The 27,853-nt window shown below is 40.3% G+C and overlaps 1 protein-coding gene across 1 annotated transcript in view; it reads right to left on the bottom strand.

Moving 5' to 3' along the window:
* Positions 1–1,029: 1,029 nt before the first annotated feature.
* Positions 1,030–27,853, bottom strand: part of THOC2 (THO complex subunit 2) — a 196,926-nt gene continuing 170,102 nt past the window's right edge. The window contains exons 37-39 of the mRNA XM_077478429.1: positions 27,383–27,459; positions 21,382–21,429; positions 1,030–1,874 (exon numbers count right to left, since the gene is read on the bottom strand). Of these exons, the coding sequence (XP_077334555.1) occupies positions 21,402–21,429; positions 27,383–27,459 (105 nt within the window). The 3' untranslated portion in view covers positions 1,030–1,874; positions 21,382–21,401. The remainder of the gene's footprint in view (positions 1,875–21,381; positions 21,430–27,382; positions 27,460–27,853) is intronic.

A 27,853-nucleotide genomic window follows, 5' to 3' on the forward strand; every position in this document is an offset into this window, starting at 1 on the left:
CCTGGAGCTCAGAGAGCTCAAACAACCGTGCCATCCACCTTGCAGTCACTGGTAAAAAAAAACTGAAGTACTTCCTGTATGGGAGGGGTTATATAGGGGATCACTTCCTGTCTAAAGACCCTTAGTCTACCAGCGTCCATTTACCTGGAGATGAAGTATAACCCAGCAGGTTATGAATATTAGCCTAAGTCTGTGTCCCATGATGTATGAAAAATACTTTTTTTTTTTTATAGATTTAAGTACATACCAGGCAGATGTTTATCTAATGGATTTTGGTTCGATTTCTGGTTCCCTGCATGGTGTAACTTACCTGGGACACGGTTTCTGGTGAGTTATTTGTAGCATTTATACACTAGCACCTTCCACCCGAGGAAGCCTAATACAGGAAAAACGTTGAACCTCTTGTGAAGAAGTGGTGGAATCCTCTACTACTTGTATCATTTGGATTTAGAATTTGTCTTTTTATATGTTGAATGAATAGAATTGGGCCACCACCCCTTAATGTTTTAAGGTGTAGAATGCTACGGTTTTTAAATGTTTTTAAGCCTCTTCTGAGTATCAAAGTTTTGTATTTTAACTTTACTTTGGTTATGCCTATAAAGTCCATGAACCGTGCTGTCCAATTAACTTTTGGCCCTTTGCATAAAATTATTTGGGACGTGGCACAGTTACATTATTGAAGTTAATGTGTCCACACTACCACCTGGTGATTCCTTGTTTATCCATTTTCAAATAGTTATACCAATATTTTAAACAGCATCTAGAAGGAAAAGAAACCGCAGTACCTGCACTTTGGCACATATGTAATCAGTTAGCAAGGCATACACATAAACTATGCATATTTTTTTTGAAACTCCATAGTTTTCACTGCAATACCTCATAGGAATACGTTGAATGTAAATGAAACAAAAAGCTTATGCCAATCAGAGTCAACAATTTCATCCAGCTGTGTTAATTCATAAGGTTTTAAGCTGGTAAATAATGATGAATATAAAATAAGGCACGATACAGACAATGATTTACGACCCATTGAGAAAACTATTGTTTATTTAGAAAAAAAAGCTTACACTGGTAGAATTCAGCAGTTAAAAATTCCTTTAAAAAAAGTCTTTGAAACTTTTTAGGCTAAAGTTCGGCAATACAAAGCTCCTGTAGTTGTAGAACTGAACCCTAATTTCTCATGGGAAAATACTGTTCTCCCTTTAATTTAAAAACATTAAGACAAAACAGAATTGCAGTTAGGGACTTTTGGAAACAACATGGTTCTTTTTTAATTTCTTGTTCTTTAACAGATACTTGATGTCATACATAATATACAAACAGCTCTTATTCATTACCATGAAAAAACTTTGCTCCTGCAGTACTTACAAGGCCATGTAATAAATACAACTGAATTTAAATGAGGTAAGTTTCAAAAAATATTCACTAGCTGTTTATATCTTGCTTTTATCAATTAAAAAGAATGCATTGTATATTGCAAATTATTAAAGTTAAAGTTTCAGGCAGTAATGTGACAACCTTTTGAAACGCTTTACAAAACAAAAGGAATCTCTTTCATATGGTGGAAAATATCTGTTTCAGCACATTGTGCTTAAAATTATGGAATAGGAAAACACTTTCAGCCAAGTACTGAAAATAAATGCATAATGTAATCAGCAACACATGTAAAATACAGTAATGCACAACGTGAACATATACTGGAGGGTGGAAAGAAAAAATGAAAATGCTAATAAATGAATAATTTAATGAGATGCAAATGGGCCCTCTTCTTCATCAAATATCTGTGCAATCTATATTGTAGTAAATACACGTGGTCACAGCTCATCACCTTCCTTATTCACACAGCCTGCAGGATCCCATATTTGAAGTGTCTTCTGTAGAAAAAGAAAACATTTGTCAACATTTTTAATTTTTTTTTTTAGAAAGTATAATAAACAGTATATAAAATATTCTAATGTCATGCCCGTTTAAATGTAAACAGAATGTGACTATGCTATGCCCTCTGTTCCAGCTCTTTCTCCAACTTTTAAAAACATTTCTGTTTAACCACTTTAGCGCCGGAAGATTTACCCCCCCCCATCCACGTCCAGGCCTTTTTTTTGCCATACGTCACTGCATTACTTTAACTGACAACTTGTGTGACACTGTACCCAAATAAAATTGGCCTTTTCCCCCACAAATAGAGCTTTCTATTGGTGTGTTTTTGATCACCTCTGTGGTTTTTATTGTTTTCAATATAAACAAAAATTTATAAACCGCAATTTAAAAAAAATATATATTTTTTTTTTAATTCCGCTATAAAACATACCCAATAAAAAAAAAAAAATATGTAGAAAAAAAAAACAAAAAACGAATTTCATCAGTTCATCAATTTAGGCCAATATGTACTCTGCTACATATTTTTGGTAAAAAATAAAAAAATCCAATAGACGTTTATTGATTGGTTTGTGCAAAAGTTATAGCCTTTACAAACTATGGGATATTTTTTTTTTTTTAAACCAGTAATGGCAGCAAATCAGTTAATAATAGATGGACTGCGATATTGCAGCAGACAAATCAGACACATGACACTTTTGGGGACCAGTGATACTAATACAGCGCTAAAAAAAAATATGCATTGTCACTGTACGAATGACAATGGCATGGAAGGGGACATCAGGGGCAATCAAAGGGTTAAATGTATGTCTAGGTTTGAGTTTACTTGCTGTGGGAGAGTTGCTTTGACTAGGGAAGGCAAAGATCCACGTTCCTGCTTTGCAGAAACACAGGATCAATGCCTTCCCCTCTGACAGGACACTTGTTTCACTGGTGGACACAGAGCCTACAGTACCCGCCACTGGGCTCTCGCTGTGTATAAATCACAGCTGGAGCAGGTCGCTGGCAGCACGCGCCCCAAACCCCGTGTCAGATCACTTACTAGGTATGTGATCTGGCACAGAGCTGCCGCCCTGCCACAGTAAAAAGTATGGTGGGCGTTCTTCAAGCAGTTAAAGCCATAAGCTTTGGTTTAAGAACATATATCTATGTATAAACTCAAAATAGTACCTTCTCTAATGCCGTCAGCCTCCTACAAATTCCCCCTTTTTTTTTTGCTGCGGTGATGCAACTTTCTATTACAAGTGGCTACGTTTGATCTCCATGGTCTTATTGTATGTTGAAATGAAGAAACATAGCCACCCTTCTCCTGGTCATTCCAGAGATGGACTAGGGACTATGGGATGTGTAGTGTGCATAGAGCACATGGCTGCAACTAAAGCATAGCTTATTCCAAACAAATGAAAGGGGGGGAAAAAAAAAAAAAATCTAAAAAAATCTTAAAAAAGCAGTGCTCTTTAATAAAAGTAACCACTTGTTTCCAAATAGTCCAAACTTAATTAAACCCTAAAAGGAGAGTTCTAAATTAAGCTTTATCCACTCAGTGTTTCCTTAGGATATGTCAGGTGTATATAGCTCTACACATCCTTCACCACACCTCGCGATAGCACTCCCCTCAAAGTTTTCACTCACTGAATCTATCAGATATTTATGCCTTTTAATCATGTCTTTTACCTCATTGAGTCACTCACTATAGATTGGAATCGTCCACCAGTCTCAGTATCTCATAACAAAGGGAAACAGACCTCATAGCATCATCCTGCCCATTGACAAAGATGGAATGACGAAACGCGTTTAGCTGTGACTGCAAGGTTTGTCCATCTGCCAGCTGGTTCGAACTCTACCCAGTGATAGAGCGTCGTTCAATCTGGGCAGTCATCTTTATGTATTAACCAATGCTTATTTTAATTGTATTTTAGTAAGTACACAATTGTAAGGGGGGCTTTTATTTTTTTACTGTTGGGTGTTGATAAAGAGAGAAGACCCAAGCCAACATTTTTGACTTTAAGCCCAGAGAGACAGGGTTGCCCATTTTTCACATTTTGTCATGTTACAACCAAAAATGTAAATGTATTTTATGTTGATAGACAAACACAAAGTGGTACATAGTTGTGAAGTGGAAGGAATTGATAAATGGTTTTCAATTTTTTTTTTACAAATTAATATCTGAAAAGCGTGGTGTACATTTGTATTCAGCCCCCTTTATGCTGATATCCCTAACTAAAATTTAGTGGAACCAATTGCCTTCAGAAGTGAATTAATTAGTAAACAGTCTAAAACTTCTGCGGGCTTCACACAACAGCTGTATTTATATTGAGATTAAATTACACACTGGTAGATAACCTTAGTGAACAAACAGCATCATGAAGGCCAAAACACACCAGACAGGTCAGGGATAAAGGTTTTGGAGAAGTTTAAAGCAGGGTTAGGCTATAAAAAAAAAATATTCCAAGCTTTCAACATCTCACGGAGCTCCATTTAATCCATTATACGAAAACGGAGAGTATGGCACAACTGCAAACCTACCAAGACATAGCCATACACCAAAACGGACAGGAGAGCATTAATCAGAGAAGCAGACAAGAGGCCCATGGTAACTCAGGAGGAGCTACAAAGATCCACAGCTCAGGTGGGAGAATCTGTTCAAAAGACAACTATTAATTGTGCTTTCCACAGATCTGGAGAGTGGCAAGAAGAAAGCCATTGCTGAAAGAAAGCCATAAGAAGTCCTATTTGCAGTTTGCGAGAAGCCATGTGGGGGACACAGCATACATGTGGAAGAAGGTGCTCTGGTCAAATAAAATGAACTTTTTGGCCTAAAAGCAAAATGCTCTCTGTGGTGGAAAACACACCGCACATCACTCTGAACACACCACCCCCACCGTGAAACATGGTGGTGGTAACAATGTTTTGGGGATGCTTTTTCTTCAGCAGGGACAGGGAAGCTGGTCAGAGTTGATGGGAAAATGGATAAAGCCAAATGCAGGGCAATCTTAGAAGAAAACCTGCTGGAGTCCACGAAAAAATTAAGACTGGGGCAAAAGGACAATGACCCTAAACATACAGCCAGAACTACAATGGAATGGTTTGGATCAAAAGCATATTCATGTGTTAGAATGGCCCGGTAAAAGTCCAGACCTAAATCCAATTGAGAATCTGTGGCAAGACTTGAAAATTGCTGTTCACAGACGCTCTCTATCCAATCTGACAGAGCTGGAGCTATTTTGCAAAGAAGAATGGGGCAAACATTTCACAAGCTGGTAGAGACATACCCAAAAAGACTTGCAGCTGTAATTGCAGTGAAATGTGGTTCTACAAAGTATAAGGGGGGCTGAATACAAATGCACGCCACACTTTTTAGACATTTGTAAAAAAAAAAAGAAAAACTTGGAAAACCATTTATCATTTTCCTTCCACTTCACAATTATGTGCCACTTTATGTTGGTCCATCACATAAAAATCCCAATAAAATACAGAAATCAATAGAGGGATGCAGAAATCAAGCATTAACATGAGGGATAAATATTTTTACCCTGTTCAAAACCAGAATTGGTTAAATTGCAAGAATCATGTCAGCAACACAATATAAATGAAATTAATCTGACTAACCAAGAAACCATAGTCTTAAATAGAGGTCGACTGATATGGGTTTTTCTCTGGCCGATGCCGATATTTAGAAATCATGGCGACCGATGACCGATATATAATGCCGATTTTTTTGGGCCGATATGTTAGGCCGATTTTTTTATTTTATTTATTTATTTTTTTATCCCCCCTTCATCTCATAAAACCTAAACAGACACCTTTCCCATTGGGGCTTTTTTTTTTTTAGGCGCTTTTGGGCTAAAAATAGCGCCTGTAAAGTGCCTGCAAAACGGCTCTGATTCTGCTGTGATTCGATAGGCAGATAAGGGGGTGCTGTAGTGATCTTAGATACTGCTAGTTATAAACAGGAAGCACTTAGTTGGAAAATCACACTAAATATTGTCCCCTCTGATCCTACAGCAACCATTCAACACAAAGTGTCACACTTATTAGATGAAAGCAAGGGGATGGGTGTTCTAGATCAAAAAACTGTAGATTATCTCATGGTCACAGGTCCCATTATTCAGTTTTTTTCACCATCTCCCCAAAATACACAAGCAAGACAATCCATTGAAAGGTCGTCTAATAGTTGCTGGTATAGGATCGCTATTGGAGAAATGAGAATGGGTTTATAAATTTCTCCAACCGCTTGTTGTTCATTTACCTAGGTTTATAAAGGATCCTGGACATTGGTTAGCCCACATGCAGGACATTTTTTGGTCTACAGAATGTATCTGGATCATTATAGATGTTAGATCTTTGTATTTCTGCATTCCTCACTCACTAGCACTGACAGCCATCAAACACTATCTTTCATGTTACAGTATTTACAGTCCTAATGTACACACGCTTTTATAGAGCAGTAGAATTCCTCCTGACACACAACTTCTTTATGTTTGATGAACGGTACTACATTCAGAGTCAAGGTGCATCTCTTTAGTGAATCTCTACATGGGCTGGTGGGAAGAATCCATTTTATTTGGCGCAGTAATCCATTTAAAACAAATATTGCCTGGTATGGTCGTTTCATTGATGACCTGATTGTATTATGGCATGGATTGGGTGACACTATTGGTTATTTTATGAAATATATTAATACTAACTCTCTCTAAATTTGGAGTTCACCTGTGTGCACCACCCAACCCAAATAGACTTTTAGATGGCAACACAGTGACTTCCAGAACCTTTAGGAAGACCTATGCAGGGAATTCCCTTTTACTGGCGGATAGCTGTCAACCCAGTTACATGATTAAGTCTTTGTCCACTGGGGAATTCATCAGGGCCAGGAGGAACGGCTCTACAGACAAGGATTTTATGCAAGAATGTACAGCAATTCAAAAGCGACTCAAAAAAAGGGGCTACAATACAAGAACAATAGCTAGAAGTAAAAATATAGCATTTCACAGAGATCAGGTCGAGATGATTCAGAACAGTAGTGCAAATAAAGAGAACGCTGCACTGTTTGAATAGAAAGTTAATTTTGTCACATTTTCTTTAGAAAAGAACAAAATTGTTGCGATTCTCAAAGAACATCTTCCCATCCTATATACTGACAAGGATCTGGAGAGTGCCACCCAGGGGGGTTGTCATTTTTCTAGTATAAGGCCCCCCCGGTCTGGGTAGCATGCTCACACCCAGTCTGTTTTGCTCTCAGAAGCCAAACAAACTTCAGACCTGGCTCTCCACTGTAGTTTTCTACATGTGTGGCCTTAATACCTGCAGACAATGTCACAGACAAAAAAAAAAAAAAAAAAAAAAAAAAAAAAAAGCACCTCAGTTTTTTCCTTTTCTACTAAGAAAACATATACCATCAAACAGTACATTAACTGCAATTCTAAATCGGTAGTTTATGTTATTCAATGTAGTGCCTGCAGCCTGCAATGTTGGGTGCACTATACGCCCTTTGAGAGTTAGAATCTCGGAACATGTGAATGACGCTAAAAATAAGGTGTCAAAACATTTCCGAGAATTTCATCATGGTAATAGATACTTTTTTCTTTTTTGGTGCTGAACAGGTTAAAAAAACCCCCAAGAGAAGGTGACCCGCATCGTATTTTGCTAAAACTGGAAGCGTGGTGGATTCATACTCTCAATACTAGAAAACCGTATGGCTTGAATGATAGAATGGACATAAATCTTTTTCCAACATAATTGCATTGTTTGATACATTTATTGTACCACTTTGAACATGCTTTATTTGTTCATGATCTGTCCTTCATATGCATGCTGTGATTCTTCCTTTCTTCTCTCCATGTGTTTTTAATTGTCTTTGATTGCTTCTGATCAGGATGCCCCTGCCCCATTTGGAGTGCTTAGTTTGTTATAAATATCAGTTTTTAAATCAAACATGTATGCTTTGATGAAGGCTTCTTAAGCCAAAACGCGTCAGCATATAGCCTCTACCCATGTAACCAATAAAGGACTTTTATTCAAGAGCACCTGAGTTGCCAGCCCTTTCTGACTCAAACACAAAATTACTTGCTTAGAGATTTTGGGTCCTGAATTAGAAAAGACCTGCCACTTGTGAACAGGTTTAAATATATTCATTTATTTTTCCCACTACAAAAAGGGACTAGGCAGGGGTGCCCTTTGTCCCCTCCTCCTATTTGCCCTGGCAATAGAGCCTTTATCCCGTGCTATCTCAGAAAATTTAAATATCACGGGATATTCATAAACACCCTAGAGAATTTTAACTAAGTCTCTATGCAGACGATGTCCTCCTATTCCTAACAAACCCCCTTATTGCACTGCCCAACCTGACTTCCCTACTGGAATCACTCCATACGATATTAGGCCTAGGAGTCTTACCTAAATGCTCTGCAATGGCAATAAATATACCAAATTACCTTGCGACCTCTTTGCGGCATCACTTCTCATTCGCTTGGTGCACTCAAATATTTCGATACTTAGGAATACAGATCACTCCCGCTTTTCAGGCCCTGTTTCAGGCAAATTATCACCCTATAGTCTCCTATAACAGAATCCTGTTAAAGACTTTGGCTAGCATCATATTTCATTCCTAGGCAGGGTTACTGCCATAAAAATGGCCATATTACCCAAATTGCTTTTTTTTGCCCTCCCTATCTAGGCCTCAAACTTATATTGAACCAATCCAGAAGGACATTATTAAGTTTACATGGCATCTCAAAAAAACACAATTCCACAAATCCCTGCTGTACAGACCTCAACCCCTTGGGGGGCTAGGCCTCCCAGACCTGTGACGCTATTATATGGTGGCCAGATTAGCTCAAACAGCCCAATGGCATGTCCCTTCTACAGATATTCCTTGGCTAGCTTTTGAAACATACTCTAGTCTCCCTTTCTTCAGGATTACTATGGTCCAGATCTATAAAAGCGAGTCAAATATCACTGAATACAATTGCATACCAATATTTATACCTATAGTCCCTATACGGCAGAAAATTCTAATTGATCTCTCCCCCCATACTCTTTTTCTAGGAGACCCAGATTTCCCCACAGCCTTCAACAGACATCACTTCCTCCAATGGTGCACAGCTGGAGTAACAATATTTCAATCCTTCAAAGATGGTTCTCACTTTAAAACTCAACTCCAATTAGAGCACAATTTACCCCTTCTGAGCAATTTCCATACACGCAAAACAAGCACTTTTATCATAGCAAGGGCACCTTAGAAGCCCAAACAGATAGTACCCAATATGAACACAAATGTGCATGCTCTTCCAAAGACAAAGGGGTTATATCTAAAATCTATCGCTTTCTCAACGAGTTTGCTCTAGAGGAAAAAACGAACCCAATGATTAGCTGGGAGAGAGAGATAGGTCATACTTTTGAACACTGAATGGGAAGAAATGCTGACAAACATGTTCAAGAACACAAGGTCACATTCAATCCATGTGACAGCTGTCAAACTTCACACCAGGTGGTATATGAAGCACACAAAACTTCATTCAATATACCCCACAGTAGCTCCGCAGCTGCCCTGATTTGGGTTCATTAACCAACATCTTTTGGAGCTGTAAATTCCTTAAACCCATTTGGCAACAAGTAGCTACATAGACATTCACTATTGCAGGTCACTTAATCACTCAACATACAAATGTGCCTGTGCTTCATCCCTATCCCTGATGTTCCTGCCTGCTCCATGGGAAAGCCTGATCCATACACTTTGTGGCAATCCACTGGGTCACAGCACTAAATAGGCATACCTCAGCTCTTTCCTGGATATAGCTACATATGATGTATAAACTCCTAAGACTGCTATATACTGTATACCGAAAGAATTCTACGTGTGTTGATCTGGCTCTAACTTTTATATAAGATGAATGACTTTGATCTACTACATGTATGGTCATGATCTTTCACTAAAATAGTTTGTATTCATAAATACCATATTTATCAGCATATAACACGCACCCCAAGTTTAGGAGGGAAGTTTAAAAGGAAAAGCATTTAAATGCCCATCAATGCAGCCTTGTCAGTCATTTGCAGCCTTGCATTGCAGCCTTGTCAGTCATTTGCAGCCTTGTCAGTGTCTTTTGCAAGCTTGGCGTTTAAAAATGGCGACGCTGAGAGCGATTTTCAACTCTGCTGTTCTTGTCGGCTTTCCAAAAGTCGCCGAGTGCGGCCGAAAATAGTTGAAAGCCGCAGAGCCACAAAAAACAACAATTCAAAAATCGGCGGGGGATCGGCGTATAACTTGCACCCACGATTTTAAGGGGGGAAAAAAAGTTTGCATTATACAGTATATTCATTTAAACGTGTCCTCCAGGGGGACAGTAACAACCACTCCCTTTGATAAGAGGTGGTTCAGGGCAGTCTGCAAATCAGATTATCCTTGGGTAGATTTTAGTTGGTTTAAGAGAAAAAACTGAGGGGGTAGAGTTTACAACTCTGTTTGGTACGGTTTTAAAACCAATGATTGAACACATAGGTCTGTGACCCAGATGAACGTAAAATATAAAAGACGTCCCCCCACTCTTAAAAACTCTTGTAAAAGAAGATTTGGGGTATGACCTGGCAAGATTGGTGATCCAAGTTTTAAGTGGAAAAAAGTTTTGAATTTTGGCTTTAAAGATAAAGCAATAGGGTGCCCTGCATTTTGAGGAGATGGAACCCCCTGAACAGGAAATTTTGAAGCTTTTGGCAGCTGAAGGAGGAACTTTGCTCCTGTAACATCCTTAATGAACTTGTAAAGTGTCCCACAAAAAGCAGTCCTTCAAAGGGCATACCAATGAGATATCTTTTACAGACAGCTTAGGCGGATCAGGATTTCACCCATAAGATGTTGCACACATGGATAGAAATAAAAGCCATGGTCAGGACCTGAATTACCTGTTGGTGGCACCAATGGAAGGGTGTAGTTCCGTTGGCCAGCAACAGGTGTCTCCCACTAGCTAGCTGAGCCCAGAAATCAGTCTGCACTAGTGATGGGCTGAACATCCCCCAGGTTCGGTTTACACCAGAAATCTCAAACATGTAAAAAGTTCAGACCCGGGCCGCAAACTCTATTAAAGTCTATAGGGCCCAAACTAGAAAAATCAAAAAGCCCCATTTTTGAAGGCTTATATGCAAGTTATTGACGATAAAAATAGTATGGGGGCCCAGGTGCTGCCTTGGGGGACACGTATCAATGCAAAAAAAAAGTTTTTACAGGAGCAGTAAATTTTAATGCTGCTTAAAGTGAAACCAAAAACTAAAAATGCCTTTAACCACTTTAATACCAGGCACCTTCTTGCCCAAGCCAATTTTCAGCTTTCAGCGCTGTAGCATTTTGAATGACAATTGTGCGGTCATGTGACGCCGTACACAAATTTATCATTTTTTTCTCACAAATGGAGCTTTCTTTTGGTGGTATTTGATCACCTCTGCGATTTTTATTTTTTGTGCAACAAATAAAAAAAGATGGACATTTTTTTGAAAAACACACCTTTGTTTCTGTTAAATTTTTTTGTAAGTTTTCTCCTTCAATGATGGCCAATGATATGGCTGCACTGATAAGGCGCCACTGATGGGCATCGATGAGGTGGCACCGACGGGCACAGGTATGCGGCACTAATGGGCACTCATAGGTGGAACTGATGGGTACTTGGGTGGCACTGATGACACTGATGGGTGGCATTGCTGGGCATCACTGATGTCTCAGTACATACTGGTGCCAATCAGTGCCCATTTGTGGGCACTGATTGGGCATTCATTTGAACATGTGGATGGCCATGGGATACATACCTGGCCATCCACGTTGCCCCCTTCTCTGGTGGTCCTGCGTGGTCATCCGAGGGGGGGCTGCACTGATAAACAATCAGCAAAGAACCCCCTGTCAGGAGAGCCGCCGATCGGCTCTCCTCTAGTCGCGTCTGTGACACGCGAGTGAGGAAAAGCCGATCAACGGCTTTTCCTATTTACATTGTGATCAGCCGTGATTGGACATGGCTGATCATGTGGTAAAGAGCCTCTGACGGAGGCTCATTACCAAAATTGGTATAGCGGTGTGTCAGACTGACACCTCACCACCGATTGCCTCTATGTGCTCCCCCAGTGAGTGCTGGGGGCAGAGTAGAGAGCCAGTGACTGACCATCAATGCTCTCTGCAAACAAATTAGCAATCAGCAGTCAATGTGAATGCTCGGTTCTTGGTCCAAGAATCCGCAGGAGACAACTGCAGCATCAGATCGATGCTGCATCCATATATGGAAGTATGCAATTTTTTTTGGAACCCCATACTTCTCTTTTGATATTGTACTTTTTTACTGGCCTGTAGAAACTGATGTGGCCTGTAGCAAGCTTGTACCTGCTGCTAGTCTGCCTAATGGGATGATGGAGTGGCATCAGAAGGTTATTTCAGCTAAATAAATGATTGTGTAGACTGGCATTTAAAAAACCTGGTTGTGCTTTTTCAACTCTGATGGAGGCCCAATGGGAAGACCCTTTAAAGAGGAAGTAAACCCTAATGGGTTTACTTCCTCTTTCATTCCCTGCAAAGGTAAAGCATAATGGACTACTATGCATCACATAGTAGTCCATTATGTGTCACTTACCTGATACAGGAGCCAGCGAAGTCACCGCTGTCCCCTGTAGTCTGGAGCATCCATCTTTTCGGTGGGTCTCCTGCTCCGCCGCTGTCATTCGGCGAAGCTGCCACTCCCACGCATGCGCACGGGAGCCGCCACTCGCGTTATATCGCCGTTGACCGCAGCACGCTCAGTGCGCCTGCGCGCCGCTGTCTATGGCGCATGCGCCGTAGACAGCGGTGCCTGTCTTTCGGCAAATATCTCCTAAACCGTGTAGATTTAGGAGATATTTCTTGGACCTACAGGTAAGCCTTAATCTAGGCTTACCTGTAGGTCAAAGTTGGTTGTAAGGGTTTACAACCACTTTAACTTTATGCAGTTGTCTGAAGTATTTTACTAAACCTATGTGGGACTGCAAACCCTGTGTTTATACCGTTTCTTAATAAAGGAGTGCTGAATTTAAAAAGTGAACATTTGCTATGGTATAGGGCAGCGTTTCTCAATTCCAGTCCTCAAGGTGCACCAACAGGTCATGTTTTCAGGCATTTCATTATTTTGCATTAGGTGATTTGATTAATTTCACCACAGCCGTTCCATCTGAGGCAAATCCTGAAAACATGACCTCTTCGTAAGCCTTGAAGACTGGAATTGAGAAACACTAGTGTAGGGAACATCTAGAAGGGTTCACTGTGCCTAAACATTACCCTGAAAATTTTTCTTTGTTCTGAATTCCTCCCAAAAAAACGGAGAGTAAATTGCTCTTTTCTTTCTTGTATCAATGCAGTTAAATATATTTAGTGAGCACTTATTTTTTTAATTAATTCAATCTGCAAATCTACCTGAACATTCCCAAACATATAACATTATTTATGGCCTGTGATCACGAGCGTACTTTCCGTAAGTAATTCTCTTGGATAAGCAAATATGGTTTAATGGTCTTTTGCAGTGGCTTGTAGCAATAATATTATATGAACTGTGCCCTGCAGCCTGTACAATGAACAGGTGCAATGCATAAATGTAACTGAACGCACTACAAAGACAGTCTAGTAAAAACCAGTCACATGCAACATCTAAATCAAGGTTTAATTGATGGATGCCTTTGCAGGGAAAGCACACGATTACTACTACAAATTAGCATAACCAACACACACCAGATTTCAACAGCTGGTTACATGAAAATTAAGGAACAGATGTTTTTAATACCCATAGCAACCAGATAGAGATTATCCTTTTTGTTCTCACATTCAGCACTGAAACACCGAAAGAGAGAAAAAGTATTGGCTGCCATGCCCATATCCAATTCATTTTACTCTTTAACCACTTCAGACCCGGAAGATTTGGCTGCAGAATGACCGGGCCATTTTTTTGCGATTCGGCAATGTGTTACTTTAACTGACAATTGCGCGGTCGTGCAACGTTGCACCCAAAGAAGATTGACATCTCATTTTTCCCCACAAATAGAGCTTTCTATTGGTGGTATTTGATCGGCTCTGCGGTTTTTATTTTTTGCACTATAAACAAAAAAAATAAAAAATAAGAGCAACAATTTTAAAATAAAACCCGAACATTTTGTACTTTGTTGTAATAAATATCCCCATTTAAAAAAAAAATGAAAAAAATAAAAATAAATAAATCGCAATAAGCATATATTGATTGCTTTGCACAAAAGTTATAGCGTCTACAAAATAGGGGATAGATGTATAGCATTTTTTTTTTTTTTTACTAGTAATGGTGGCAATCTGCGATTTTTATCATGACTGCAACATTATGGTGGTTTTGTTGGCAGGTTATTAGGGCTGTATTAGCTCCGTTTCCTTTTTTTGGGTCAAGGTTTATATCGTTTTTCACTATGAGGAAGTCAGCTTTATTGTTTGTAATATCACAGGGGAGCAGGTGCTTTTTTATGGTTTATGATATTTATTTTAATTTGCCATTTTTTCCAAAAAGTGGAGGTACCCTTTAAGTCCCAGAATTCCCCCCCCCCCCAGCCCTGCGCCCTAAAAGAGGAAAAAGCCCCCTAGGGTGGGACTTTAAAGGCACTACTACATAAACATTGAGAAGCAGTAGAAAAATATTGAACATTTATTAGAAAACATATATAAAATATTGCACATGACCATGGATACCGTGTATACAAAAATGCAAAGAAAGATCACCTTCCTGACCAGACACGTTTCAGAGATGGATGCTGTCTCAATCAGGGTTTTTCACAGAAAATATAATATCTATAAAATTCAAACGCAAAATGATCAACAATGATTGAGCCCTTCCACATCATACCGGATAGTTATACACAGAATACTGAGGGCATTGAAAACTTACAACATAATCATTTGCATGTACATAAAGAGTATCCACATTAATAAAAAAAAAGAAATGACAATGTCATGTGGAATCCCCTCCTTGTGTATCCCGTCCACATAGTTATTGCTTAAATTCAAAATGGATTTAGATACGGGAATAGCCAAGGGTTGTGTGGAGATCAAGTCCCAGATCACACCAAAAAAAAAAGTTGAAATCTGGAGACCCAGAGACAACAAACACAAGTGTGTATGTAATTAATATGTAATATATATATATATATACACACACACACACACACACATATATATATATATATACACACACACACATGCGTATGCGCGCGCGTGTGTGTGTGTGTGTGTGTGTGTGTGTGTGTGTGTGTGTGTGTGTGTGTGTGTGTGTGTGTGTGTGTGTGTGTGTGTGTGTATATATATATATATATATATACACACACACACACACACATATACATATATATATATATATATATATATATATATATATATATATATATATATATATATATATATTACACACACACATATACACATGCACACACACACACACACTATATTCATTGAGCGTGAGTAACATGGGGAAACTCTGATTTAATGCAGTTGGGCTTTTGATTTACAAGCAATATGTACACCTGAGTGCATACAAACTTCTCTTGTATACATTTTTTGTGTATTTTTCTTTTTTGGTGCCCCATTATCTGGCAACGAATGACTTCAACAGCCATTATCTCACTGAATTAGTCTACAGCTCTCCATATCCCCACCTACCTGTCTGCCTGTAATTGATATCACTGCTCCGCTTAGGTTTGTCAAATTATCCTATCGGGTTCCATCAATGATAGCTGCTGTTTGGATACCTTTTTTGACATATTTTATTTTACTATACATGTCCTCTTTTCCAGATTGTCTATTTGCCGGGCCTCAGTACACGGTTTTGTTGTATCTGGGTCTCCAGATTTCTTTTTTTGGTATGATCGGGAACTTGATCCCCACACAACACTTGGCTATTCCCACATCTAAATCCATTTTGAATTGAACAATTATGTGGACTGGATACGCAGGGGATTCCACGTGACAGTGAAATTTCTTTTTCAATTAATGTGGATACTCTTATGTACATGTAAATTTTCAATACCCTCAGTATTCTGTGTATGACTATCCAGTATTATTTGGAAGGGCTCAATCATTGTTGATCATTTTGCATTAGAATTTTAAGGATATTATATTTTCTGTGAAAAACCCGGATGGGCATCCACTTTGTAAAAACAGACAAAACCACACTCAAATCCCACGGACACAAGGGCGATCCAACTGGCAGAATTAAACGTGTTACGCCTTGTATAAACGCCCAGACCAAGAATGCGAAGCAAGCGGCCGAGATTTGACCTTTGATAGTACTCACGGTTAACTTCATTTATACTCCTAATTGTAGGAAGGCAAAAACTCTACTTATGACATACTTCTGAGTATGCCATCTTTTGGTTTCACACCAAGAAACGTAAGCCTTCCAGACCCGATGGTAAATGGTCCTAAAGGCCGGCTACCTTGCATTAATCAGGGTAGTTACTACAGAACCTGAAAACCCCCTAATCCGTAGAATGTGGGTTTCAATAGCCAAACCGTCACATTTAGCGCTTGTAAGGCAGGATGGAACACCAGCCCCTGCGAAGCAGGTTTGGCCAAGATGGAAGAGACCAAGGACCCCCTTACTGCCAATCTTTAAGATTCCTGCATACCAAGATCTACTGGGCCGCACCGAGGCCACTAGAATTACCGGCTGCCGTTTCTCCCAGAGCCTGCATAACAGTTGCGGTAGCAGCTGAACTGGTGGGAACGCATAGATCAATGAGAACTGATCCCAAGGAGTCATTAAAGCATCCAAGCCCGTATGCGAGCGGATCCCTTGGCCCAGAGAACATGCTTCACCTCCCTCTGGGCTGCGTGAGATTTTTGGTGCTCCTTTTTGGCGATTGAAATAATCCACTGCTGTGGCATAGTCGTACTGTATCCTGACGGGACCATTATGCAACCCCGAACGTACAGGCTATTAGAGCCAGGCGTACTGCCGAATCTTCAGGATGTTGATGGGCAAAGACTTTGCGGACTCTGACCGTTTTCTTTGAACAGTGGTCTCTTCTAGGACTGCTTACCAGCCCCATAGGCTGGCATCCGTTGTTACTATTTTCCAAGTAACCGGAATTAAGTATTTCCCTTCCTGAAAATCCCTATTTATCAACAACCGAGACTCTGGCGCACCCTTGGGGCCAGATTCATTGGATAACCATATCCTTAGGCCTTCCTGTTCCGAGCAGACAGAATACTGTATTGCACCAATCTTGAAACTGGACATAGGGACCTGCCTCGAATGAAGCCAGCATCTTCCCTAGCAACCTCATGCCAAGGAAAATCGAGGAAACCTTCCTCGCCTTGACCACCTGGACCAGCTTCCTTATAGCCTTGATTTTGCCTGGGGCAAAAATAATCCTTACTGATCGCAAGGATGATTTCTCTAGGTTGAGAAACTAGCCCAAGTGTTCCAGATTACCAACCGTACTGGACACCATTTTTTTTTAATCATTCCAACGCCAGACGCCCTGCTGCTGTAGATAAAGGTATGCCATTACTGCTATACCCTGGCCACTTAGTCTTGCTAGTACTGGGGCCAGAACTTTTGTAAATACCCGGGGAGCAGTGGCTAAACCGAAGGGCAAGGCCGCGAACTGAAAGTGTTGTTGTTCCACCGCAAAAAGCAGAAATTTCTGATGAGCCAGGAAAGTTTGGCACATATAGATATGAATCTTTGATATCTATTGATGCTAAAACTTCTCCTCCCGGTAGTGTGGATGCTTAGGAAGCGATTCAGATCTAGGTCTTTGAGATCTGAAAATGTGTCTTTCATCTCCAATCGTTTTCGGTACCATGAAGAGATTTGAATAAAACCACATACCCTGCTTCTTCTGAAGGGGTCTCTGATTATACCCTGAGACATCAATCCCTTCTAAGCCGTGAGCGTCTGGCCAGACGTTCCTCTTGCGAAGGGCGTCCGTGCTCGAGGCTTCCAAATCTTCCGAGCCTCCTCCGCCCCTCCTGAGTAAGGGGCAGCGGGGCCCATGCAGTACCCGGCTCGGTCTGCCGGCGAACAGGTTCTCCTTCGCTGGAGGGGAGGGCCACTCAAAGCAATTTAGCACCAGACATAACGGCTTACTTTCATAGGGTCTTTGGGGAGTAGCCTAGAGATACCATAGAGATGATCGATTTGTCAAGGATCTCTGCTTGCCAAGCACCTGAACATGTGCCATGGAACAAGCATCTTTGCAAAGTAAGTATGCGTTTATGAAATGTGTTATGCCACTTTACACAACAAGTATCTATGCAGACATGCATTCCTGTGCAAACATGAGGAATCCTGTATATTTAAAGTAAACATGTATTAACGTGCCTTGCTTGAGGGCCCGTGTGGGGAAGGGAGATCTATCGCATTTCTTTCCACTCCGGGAAGAGGATGCGATTAAACAGCTCATCTCTACAGTAACCCAACCAAAGCTGAGGACAAACGTCTTCAGTAACAAACAGGGTCTGGAAACAGCTGCAACTGACATTCCCAATAGCTCACCCTGATTAGCCACCTTTGGTCTCTCCGGGGAGGAAGGTACTGTGGAGACATGACTAGAATCCTCAGAGCCTGATGGAGATGCCTGTACCCTTCTTGGAAGGCATAGTCCTAAGCACCAAAGCAGAGGTACTAAAGTAACCAGCGAACAAGATAAAGTAAACCCATAACAAGATATTACCACCGCCATGCTTTACTATAGGAATGGTGTTATTTAGATGGTGAGCTCTATTGGATTTCCGCCAGACATATTGTTTGGTGTTGAGGCCAAATAATAAAATTTTAGTCTCATCTGACCACCTTAAACGCACCTTGAAGATTCTGAGGCCACATGGAAAAGTGTGTTAAATTTCAGTCTCATCTGACGAGAAAAGCTTTTTCCATGTGGCCTCAGAATCTTTAAGGTGTCTGGCGGAAATCCAATACAGCTCAATATTCAAATAACACCATTTCTACAGTAAAGCATGGAGGTGGTAAGATCTTGTTACTGGAGTGTTTCTCTGCAGCAGGGAATGGAGCACTTATCAGGATAGAAGAAAAATGGATGGGCCAACCATGATATTCTTAAGAAAAATCTGCTGTCCTCTGCCAGAAAGTTGTCAATGGAAAGAAGGTTTACCTTCCAACATGACAATGATCCAAAGCACATGGCAACAATGACCACACAGTGGTTGAAAGCGAAATGGGGCAAGCCCTTGCATGCTTTAGTTAAAGCCCAGACTTAAACCCCAAAATTGAAAACCTGTAGAATGACTTGAAGGATGCTGTCCACAAATGGTCACCATCAAATTTAACTGAACTTGACCAGTTCTGCAAAGAAGAGTGAGCAAATTTTGCAAAGTCTAGATGTGCAAAGTTAATAGAGACATGTCGCAATAGACTAAAGGCTGTAATTAAAGCAAAATGTGGTCCAAAAAAAATATTGACATAAGGGGGGTGAGCCTTCTTCCAACTTGGCGATTCAGTTTTTGGATTTTTATTCTGACATGTTAGTGTTCCATCTTTCAATTGGATGTTATAAGTTGCACTAGTAAATACAGCTGGATAAAACAGATTGGAGGCATTGTGCCTAAAGGGCCAGGATGCGCTAACGGTTTTGGAGTGTGCATGTGACATTGCAGAAGGGGTCTCAAACTGGTGGCCCTTCAGCGGTTGCAAAACTACAAGTCCCATGAGGCATTGCAAGGCTGACAGTTACAAACATGACTCGCGCAGGCAGAGGCATGATGTGACTCGTAGTTTTGCAACAGCTGGAGGGCCCCCAGTTTGAGACCCCTGTTTTAGAGCATAAGCCCTGAAATTGCTTATCCATTTAGCAATGTTGGACTTTGAAGCAGTGTGTCCCTTGCATGGACACAATGACAGAACAAACAGGGACAGAAATGGTGACAGACATTTTATGGCATGGTAAAAGGTCTGTCACTGCAGGGACACAAAGGAAGCCATTGTTTCCTATGCGTTTCAGTCAAACTCCAATGCAGCCTAGTACTGCAATAAAATGCAGACATGCTGTATTTTATCGCAGTGTTTTGGCCTGAATAGCACTGCAATGTCAGGATCAGACATTGCGGTATCTGCCGGATAGTGCAGTAAATGAAGTGTACCTTTTGTACGCTTCAAATAGGAGAGACTGCCGCTCTTGCGTTGCTGTGTGAATTGGCCCTAAAAGAAGCAGTAGGTTTTAGGTACACACTATTGGCTCTGACAACGTCCACTCAATGTAGTGAGACTTCCTTTGGATGCTTAGAGCAGGTCATAAGGATGGCATAACAATGTCCTCGTTAAGATGGAACACTGAAACCACCTTTGGAAGGAAGGATGGGAATGAGACTCAGATAGTGGATATCATTGTGTGTTTATACTTTTGACTATGACCAATATGTACATGGTCTTTTGAGCTCAGTCTTTTGACCGTAAAGTCTAGTACGCAGGGGCCAAATGCTAGGTGACATTGGCCAGTTCAATACAATTTGGCCAGTGTGTATGGCAGCCGGGCCAGCTTCTGTTGGACAAGCATGCTGGAAAACCAGGAGTCGACATGCTCCCGATCAGCGTTCTCATCATTGACTGGAGTGTCCAGGCAGGGGGGCCATCCCCCTTTCGGAAATCAACAGCTCATCGTGGGGGGATTGCTGTGCTAACATCAGATTGTTAGTACAGCATGTCCAATCTGTGCGGTCAGTCTTTTTTTTTTTTTTGTTCAACCCACTCTGTGTACTAGACTTAACTCAATGCAACTATGTGAATTATTTGGGCCTGCACCTTGTCTATTGTGAACACACATTGTTGAAATCTTTAAAATGTTGTTATCCCTATCAAACATACAAAAAAAAAAAAAAAAACACAGGTAGCTAAGGCAACATTCACACTGAAGTTTCTGTAAAAAGTAACATCTTAACCAAAAGAAGCGCCCTATGGCCAGAATACCTGAAATTCAGACATTTCATGTCCTCGCTTGCTCCAGAGATACACAGACATTAAATGCCATTGGATAATGCATGACCAGTTTCATAAATCCCCTCTTTTGCTATACTGGCAGTTTCATACAAAAGAATGTCAGTGTCTGGAATGGCTTAACTGTGTAGTTACAAAAAAAAAAATATATATATATATATATATATATAAATATATATATATATATATATCAATGTTTATTAATGTGCGAGAAAGGTGAACACTGTAGATCCAACAGAACGGCAATGATATCAAGCACACTCACAGTAACTGTGGCCAGTTCCTTATGTTTTGCCAAAAAATAAGAATTTAAGAAACATAAAGAAAGCCAGTTTAGATATGCAGTTACACTGTACCACACAATATATTCTTACAGTTACAGCAAGTCAAGATGGTTTCATCCATCCATGTTCTCCAAAGCAAACAATAAGTCAGAGACAGTGTGAATTGTCAGTCATACAATAAGACAAGAACGTCCTACAGCTCCAAAGCAAGTGGAAAATAATCTCACATGACCAATAATTCAACTCAAAAAAGGCAACTGTACCTTGATACTGCCAGAATTCATTATCTGTGCTTATCTGAAGATTTATGGGTAAAAACATTAATTAAAGAAAATAAATGGGTGCATTAAAATTTAGTTACATAAAATAAATATAAAGTAAACAGTGTTAAAGTAGTACACAGGAAATATAGGTTAATACTTGGTGAAAGCCACCAAAATAATTTCCTGGGTAGCTTTATTAGCTCAAAATAAAAACTAAACCTTTAGTTAAAGTGGAAGTAAACCTTCTATCGTTTTATGCCAAGGAAGCTGCCATCTTGGCCTCTGTTTAATCTTCAATTGTCATGATGCTGCACATGTGATCAGTTATGACACCAACCATTGGATGGTTTGACAGTTTGGTTGAGAGCACAACCAATGTGACAGTTAGAATTTCCAGCATTCCGGGAATGTAACTGCTTTTTGAAACTATTAAATAGACTATTAAATCGATGGGTTTACTTCCACTTTAAGTTATCCATTAATAAATTGCCCACCCTCAAGTGCAGTACACCTGAGATAATGCATACTATTGGCCTTAATCCAGCAATATTTCCACTGACATGGTCCCAGCCACGTCCCCTTTATATTGCACGTGTGCCGCAGGCCCCATTCATTCCCATTTATCCACTATACTTTTTTGGAGGCCCAGATGAGTACAGTTACATACAGTCATGTCCATAAATATTGGGACATCGACACAATTCTAATATTTTTCGCTCTATACACCACCACAATGGATTTGAAATAAAACGAACAAGATGTGCTTTAACTGCAGACTTTCAGCTTTAATTTTAGGGTATTCACATCCAAATCAGGTGAACGGTGTAGGAATTAAAACAGTTTGTATATGTGCCTCACACTTTTTAAGGGACCAAAAGTAATGGGACAGATTAACAATCATCCATCAAACTTTTACTTTTTAATACTTGATTGTAAATCCTTTGCATTCAATTATAGCCTTAAGTCTGGAACGCATCGACATCAGCAGATGCTGGGTTTCATCCCTGGTGATGCTCTGCCAGGCCTCTACTGCAACTGTCTTCAGTTCCCACTTGTTCTTGGGGCATTTTCCCTTCAGTTTTGTCTTCAGCAAGGGAAATGCATGTTCAAATCGGATTCAGGTCAGGTGATTGACTTGGCCATTGCATAACACTTATTTCCCTTAAAAAACGCTTTGGCTGCTTTCGCAGTATGCTTCGGGTCATTGTCCATCTGCATTGTGAAGCGCCTTCCAATGAGTTCTGAAGCATTTTGCTAATATGAGCAGATAATATTGCCCAAAACACTTCAGAATTCATCCTGCTGCTTTGTCCGCAGTCACATCATCAATAAATACAAGAGAACTAGTTCCATTGGCAGCCATACATGTCTACGCCATGACACTACCACCACCATGCTTCACTGATGAGGTGGTATGCTTTGGATCATGAGCAGTTCCTTTCCTTCTCCATACTCTTCTCTTCCGGTCACTCTGGTACAAGTTGATCTTGGTCTCATCTGTCCAAAGGATGTTGTTCCAGAACTGTGAAGGCTTTTTTAGATGTTGTTTGGTAAACTCTAATCTGGCCTTCCTGTTTTTGAGGCTCACCAATGGTTTACATCTTGTGGTGAACCCTCTGTATTCACTCTGGTCAAGTCTTCACTTGATTGTTGACTGATACACATACACCTACCTCCTGGAGAGTGTCCTTGATCTGACCAACTGTTGTGAAGGGCGTTTTCTTCACCAGGGAAATAATTCTTTGGTAATCCACCACAGTTGCTTTGCATGGTCTTCCGGGTCTTTTGGTGTTGCTGAGCCCACCGGTGCGTTCTTTCTTTTTAAGGATGTTCCAAACAGTTGATTTGGCCACACCTAATGTTTTTGCTAACTCTGATGGGTTTGTTTTGTTTTTTCAGCCTAATAACGGCTTGCGTCACTGATAGTGACAGCTCTTTGGATCTCGTATTGAGAGTTGACAGCAACAGATTCCAAATGAAAATAGCACACTTGAAATGAACCTGGACCTTTTATCTGCTCCTTGTAAATGGGATAATGAGGGAATAACACACACCTGGACAGGAAACAGCTGAGCAGACAATTGTCCTATTACTTTTGTTCCCTTAAAAAGTAGGAGGCACATATACAAACTGATTTGGATGTAAATACCCTCAAATTAAGGCTAAAAGTCTGCAGTTAAAGCACATCTTGTTCGTTTAATTTCAAATCTATTGTGGTGGCGTATAGAGCCAAAAAGATAAATATTGGGACAACACAATTCTAATGGACCTGAATATAATATTATTATTATTTATATATATATATACACATATACATATACACACACACACACACACACACACACACATATATATATATACATATACACACACACTTTTTTTTTCTTTTAGGTGGTTTAATTTGCCATTCGACAGACAAGAAGCCTTAAGGATTTAGAGAAGATCTGTTAAGAGTGGACCAAAATCCCTCCTCGGATGTGTGCAAACATGGTCACCAACTACAAGAAATGCATTACCTCTGTGCTTGCCAACAAAGATTTCTCCACTAAGTCATGTTTTGTTGATGATCAAATAACGTAAAGTGTTTGTTAAACTAAAAAAATTATATAATGGATCCTGTTCCCCTAAAGCATGTTGAACAGCACAGTGCTTGTGCTGTGTAATTTGGCCCTCTATAACAAATGAAAAACCTGGCAGATCCTGACAGTTCTTGCCCTCCCCCTGTAAATTGGACCACGGTATATCATGGCCGCTGAGCCCTGACACCATGGTCCGTTTACGTGCCTCTGTCATCTGCTCTCTCCTTTCCTCTCCCCCACTTCCCCTCCCTGCATGTCAGCTCTGTGTATGCGTGTGTGAGCTGCTCCTCCCCTCCTGCCATTAGTATTTTAAAATTTACTGCCAGCCCCTCATTTATCCAGCTATAACATGCAGTGTAAGTGGAAAACAAAGTGTCTAAATAGCATTTTTTGCAGATATCTTCAGGCTGGTCACGTGACTCCCGGTCGCCCTCCGTCCCCATCTAAGGGCTACAGCGGGGGGAGCCGGGCGGCCAGCACAGTGACGTTAGCAGGAGATCTTGGCCCCTCCTGCTATAGTCCTGGATCGGAGTAGAAGAGCGGCTGGGAGTCACGTGACCAGCCTGAAGGTATCTGCAAAAATTGTATTTAGAAGCTTAGTTTTCCACAAACATTTATACAGCACGTTACAGCTGGATACAAAAAAAAAAAAAAAAAAAAGAGGGACTGGCAGCTGGTATGCAGTGAAAGGTTAAAAACACTTTAATTTATAGCATTTGTTTTATGTGTTTTTTTATCATTTAAAATACACTTATGATAAAAAAAATTATTATAGACCCCTCATTTCTTTGTAAGTTGGGAAACTTACAAAATCTACAGGGGATCAAATATTTTCCCCACTGTATAATGTATGTGGGGTCTAAGTAAATTTTCTAGCTAAAAAGTACAGATTTATATGCATATGTATGTGAGAGCATATGTACTTTTGGGTGTGACCTTACGGCGACGGGAAGCAACGTGTGCATGTCACAGTCAGGGAAACACAACCAGGAGGAATCAATGCGGCTGTTTAACCTATACTGGCTGTTCCCTATACCAGCAGACTGATGACTATGTTTTCATATTTACTTGCTCGCTGATTTTTTTATTTTTTTTTTAGTTTGTAAGTGCAATACAAATGGGGGGGCTGGGGGTTTGGAATACATTTTTAACAGGATCATGCTATGTGGAATCATTTTCTTTTATGATTCATTATCCATGGAGTCCTATATTTTGGATGACTTTACTAGGATTGTTTCAAGGCTTGTGATTTACTGCTTTCTGGCGAGTTTAAACCCCTAGGGGAGTGTGACTCACGCGGTGCGGATCTTTGTGTATGGTGAACGCTTATAACATCTACTAGGACCACCGTCTGCTTTCAGAATTTTATTCACCAAGTGTCATGTTTCTGTTACTTCTATGATCAAACGTATAAATGCCTGTCATGTTTTAATGGACTAACAGGAGCGCTGCTATTGTACTGGATTTGCACAGTGCCTTTGCACTGGATTCTTTGCTATAATTTATATAATTCCTTTGTTTTAATTAAAGCTTCATTTTTTTTTTTTTGATATATCAAACATGTCATACATGCTTGCTCTATGCAATGGCTTCAGGCTCTTCCTCTTCGGCTAATGCCCCCATGGAATGCTGCATTCTATAGGGGCACCCATGCATGCTCACTCCCGAGTACCCCTGTCTGAGTCTATTAACACAGAGAGGGCAGCTTGGCCCTGCCATCCACAGCAGCAGGAGCCAATGGCTATCACTGCTATCAATCTGCCCAGGGGGACAGCAAAGAGCCAGTGCTCTTGCTAAATTGGGCTCAGGTAAGAATAAGGGGGGCTGGGGTGGATTTTGCAGCACAAAAGGTTCTTCACCATAATGCATAGAATGTACTGGGGTGAAAAACCTTAAGGCTTTAGAACCACTTTCTATGATCAGGTCGTTTTTCCTGGGTCAATGTAAGCTTTACTGACCTTTTGAATTGCTTGCTACTGAGAGATTTGTGAAGGTAATAGGAAAAACATGGTCACTCCAAGTGCTTTAGTAAAAGACCTGGAGGATAGATAAAGGTTTCACTATCCATCATTGGCAAGACAGCAGCTTGTAAATTTCAACACGAGAGCAAAGGGCTGTGTGGTGGACTGGGCCGAGAAATGAAGACAGCTTTGCTGATAAGGGCTAGTAGTTTTGGAAAAGAACAGGTGTCTACAATAAAATCCTATCATTCAGTTCAGAAGAGGTAGTAAGGATCAAAGATCTTAGAATAGTTAGAGCTAGGCAAAGCAATCACAAGCTATACCAAGTATTCTTTCAAATATGATGCCTACAGATCTCAGATAACAGCCAGGTCATGTTTGCATGATCAAGCCACTGAAGATCTTTCTTATAATAAAACATTTTCCAACTATGAATGTTTGTATCAGCTGACCATCTATTTCTGGCCTGTGAAGTGGGACATTCTAAGGCTCTTTTCATACATGTGGACCGTTCAGATCCACGTGAAAAAAAACTGACAGGCGGATCTGAACGGTCAACTCCATAAAGCTCTATGGAGCGTCGGATGTCAACGGTGACGTGTCCGCTGACATCCGTTCCCCACGCAAAAATCCAGAGGGATGGATGTCCTATTTACCATCCGTCTGGCAGATCGGATGAAAAACGGACAGGTGGTCCATAATCATCCGATCCCCCCATAGGGGAGAGCTAATGCAGGCAATAAAAAAAAAAAAAAATAAATAAAAAGACAGGGCAGAAAAATCTAGCTAACGATTTTCTTTATCTTCTGAGAATACTAAGGTGAGCAATGGAGTCAGGGAAGTTCTTAATTTTTCACACTAGACTACAAAGTAAAAAAAAAAAAAAATTAAAAAAAATAAAATAAATCAGTAAACTAAACATTTCTGTATCACTTCCCTAATTTATTTGCAAATTATTTCAAACCATGCTTAAAGCCGTCACATTATTCCCAAAAATAGATAGTCCATTTTCGGCATACTGGCACTTTACACACTCATAATTTATAGCAAAAGCAAATCCAGCATCCTTGTATGTAAGGTAGTTGCAATTACAAAGATCAAATTTGTGGCGGGGCTGGTGCAAACACTGCAGAAAATAGCTTTGATTGATTTTGGTTTGTGCTCTACACACTTGACTGGAATTGCTACACACATCCTTGGGGTTAGACATTTATCAATTTCCTGGCAACTCAGTTCCAAAAACTACTACGATAAAAAAAAAAAAAAAAAAAATGAAAAATGTTCTATTTGCAACAAACAGCAAAGAATGCTTTGTATGTTGCTTTCCAGAGCAAGTCAGGGGAAATGATCCATATCCCTCACACACATACTAATGAACAATTGAACTTTGGGTAAATCAATGGAACATGGTCTCAGTTTGTGAGCCCAGCAGCATCCAGAGTCATTAACATGAAAGGATATTGTTTTTTCTCCTCCTTTCCTCCTGCGCTCTCACGTTTTTCTTTTTTCTCAGATTTTTCCTTGTCATGTCTAGATTCCTATAAGGAAGAAATAAAAAGGTTATTTGCTTTAATCACCCTTTGATCTGGAAGCTGAACAGAACTAGCAGTATTATGAATATAATGAATATTGTTAATATTATTATATATCATAGGATATATATTAAGCTAAACTTCCACCAAGTGAAGCTCATGAGCTTGGAACTAAAGAAAAACTCATGTGCCTCAATCCCCTGGAGTAATAAGAAGGAGAACCATGCACGTCCCCACACCTTCTGTGAGATAATACAGGAGAGTCCTCTTTACCGCTGTTAAGCCAAGTTAAAGCGGAGCTCCACCCTAAAGTGGAACTTCCGCTCATTGGAACCCTCCCCCCCCTCCAGTGCCACAATTGGCACCTTTCAGGGGGGAGGGGGGTGCAGATACCTGTATA

Source organism: Lithobates pipiens, unplaced genomic scaffold (genome assembly GCF_037356315.1).
Source record: "Lithobates pipiens isolate NorthernLeopardFrog02 unplaced genomic scaffold, aLitPip1_a1.2 Scaffold_1, whole genome shotgun sequence".
Lineage (NCBI taxonomy): Eukaryota > Metazoa > Chordata > Amphibia > Anura > Ranidae > Lithobates > Lithobates pipiens.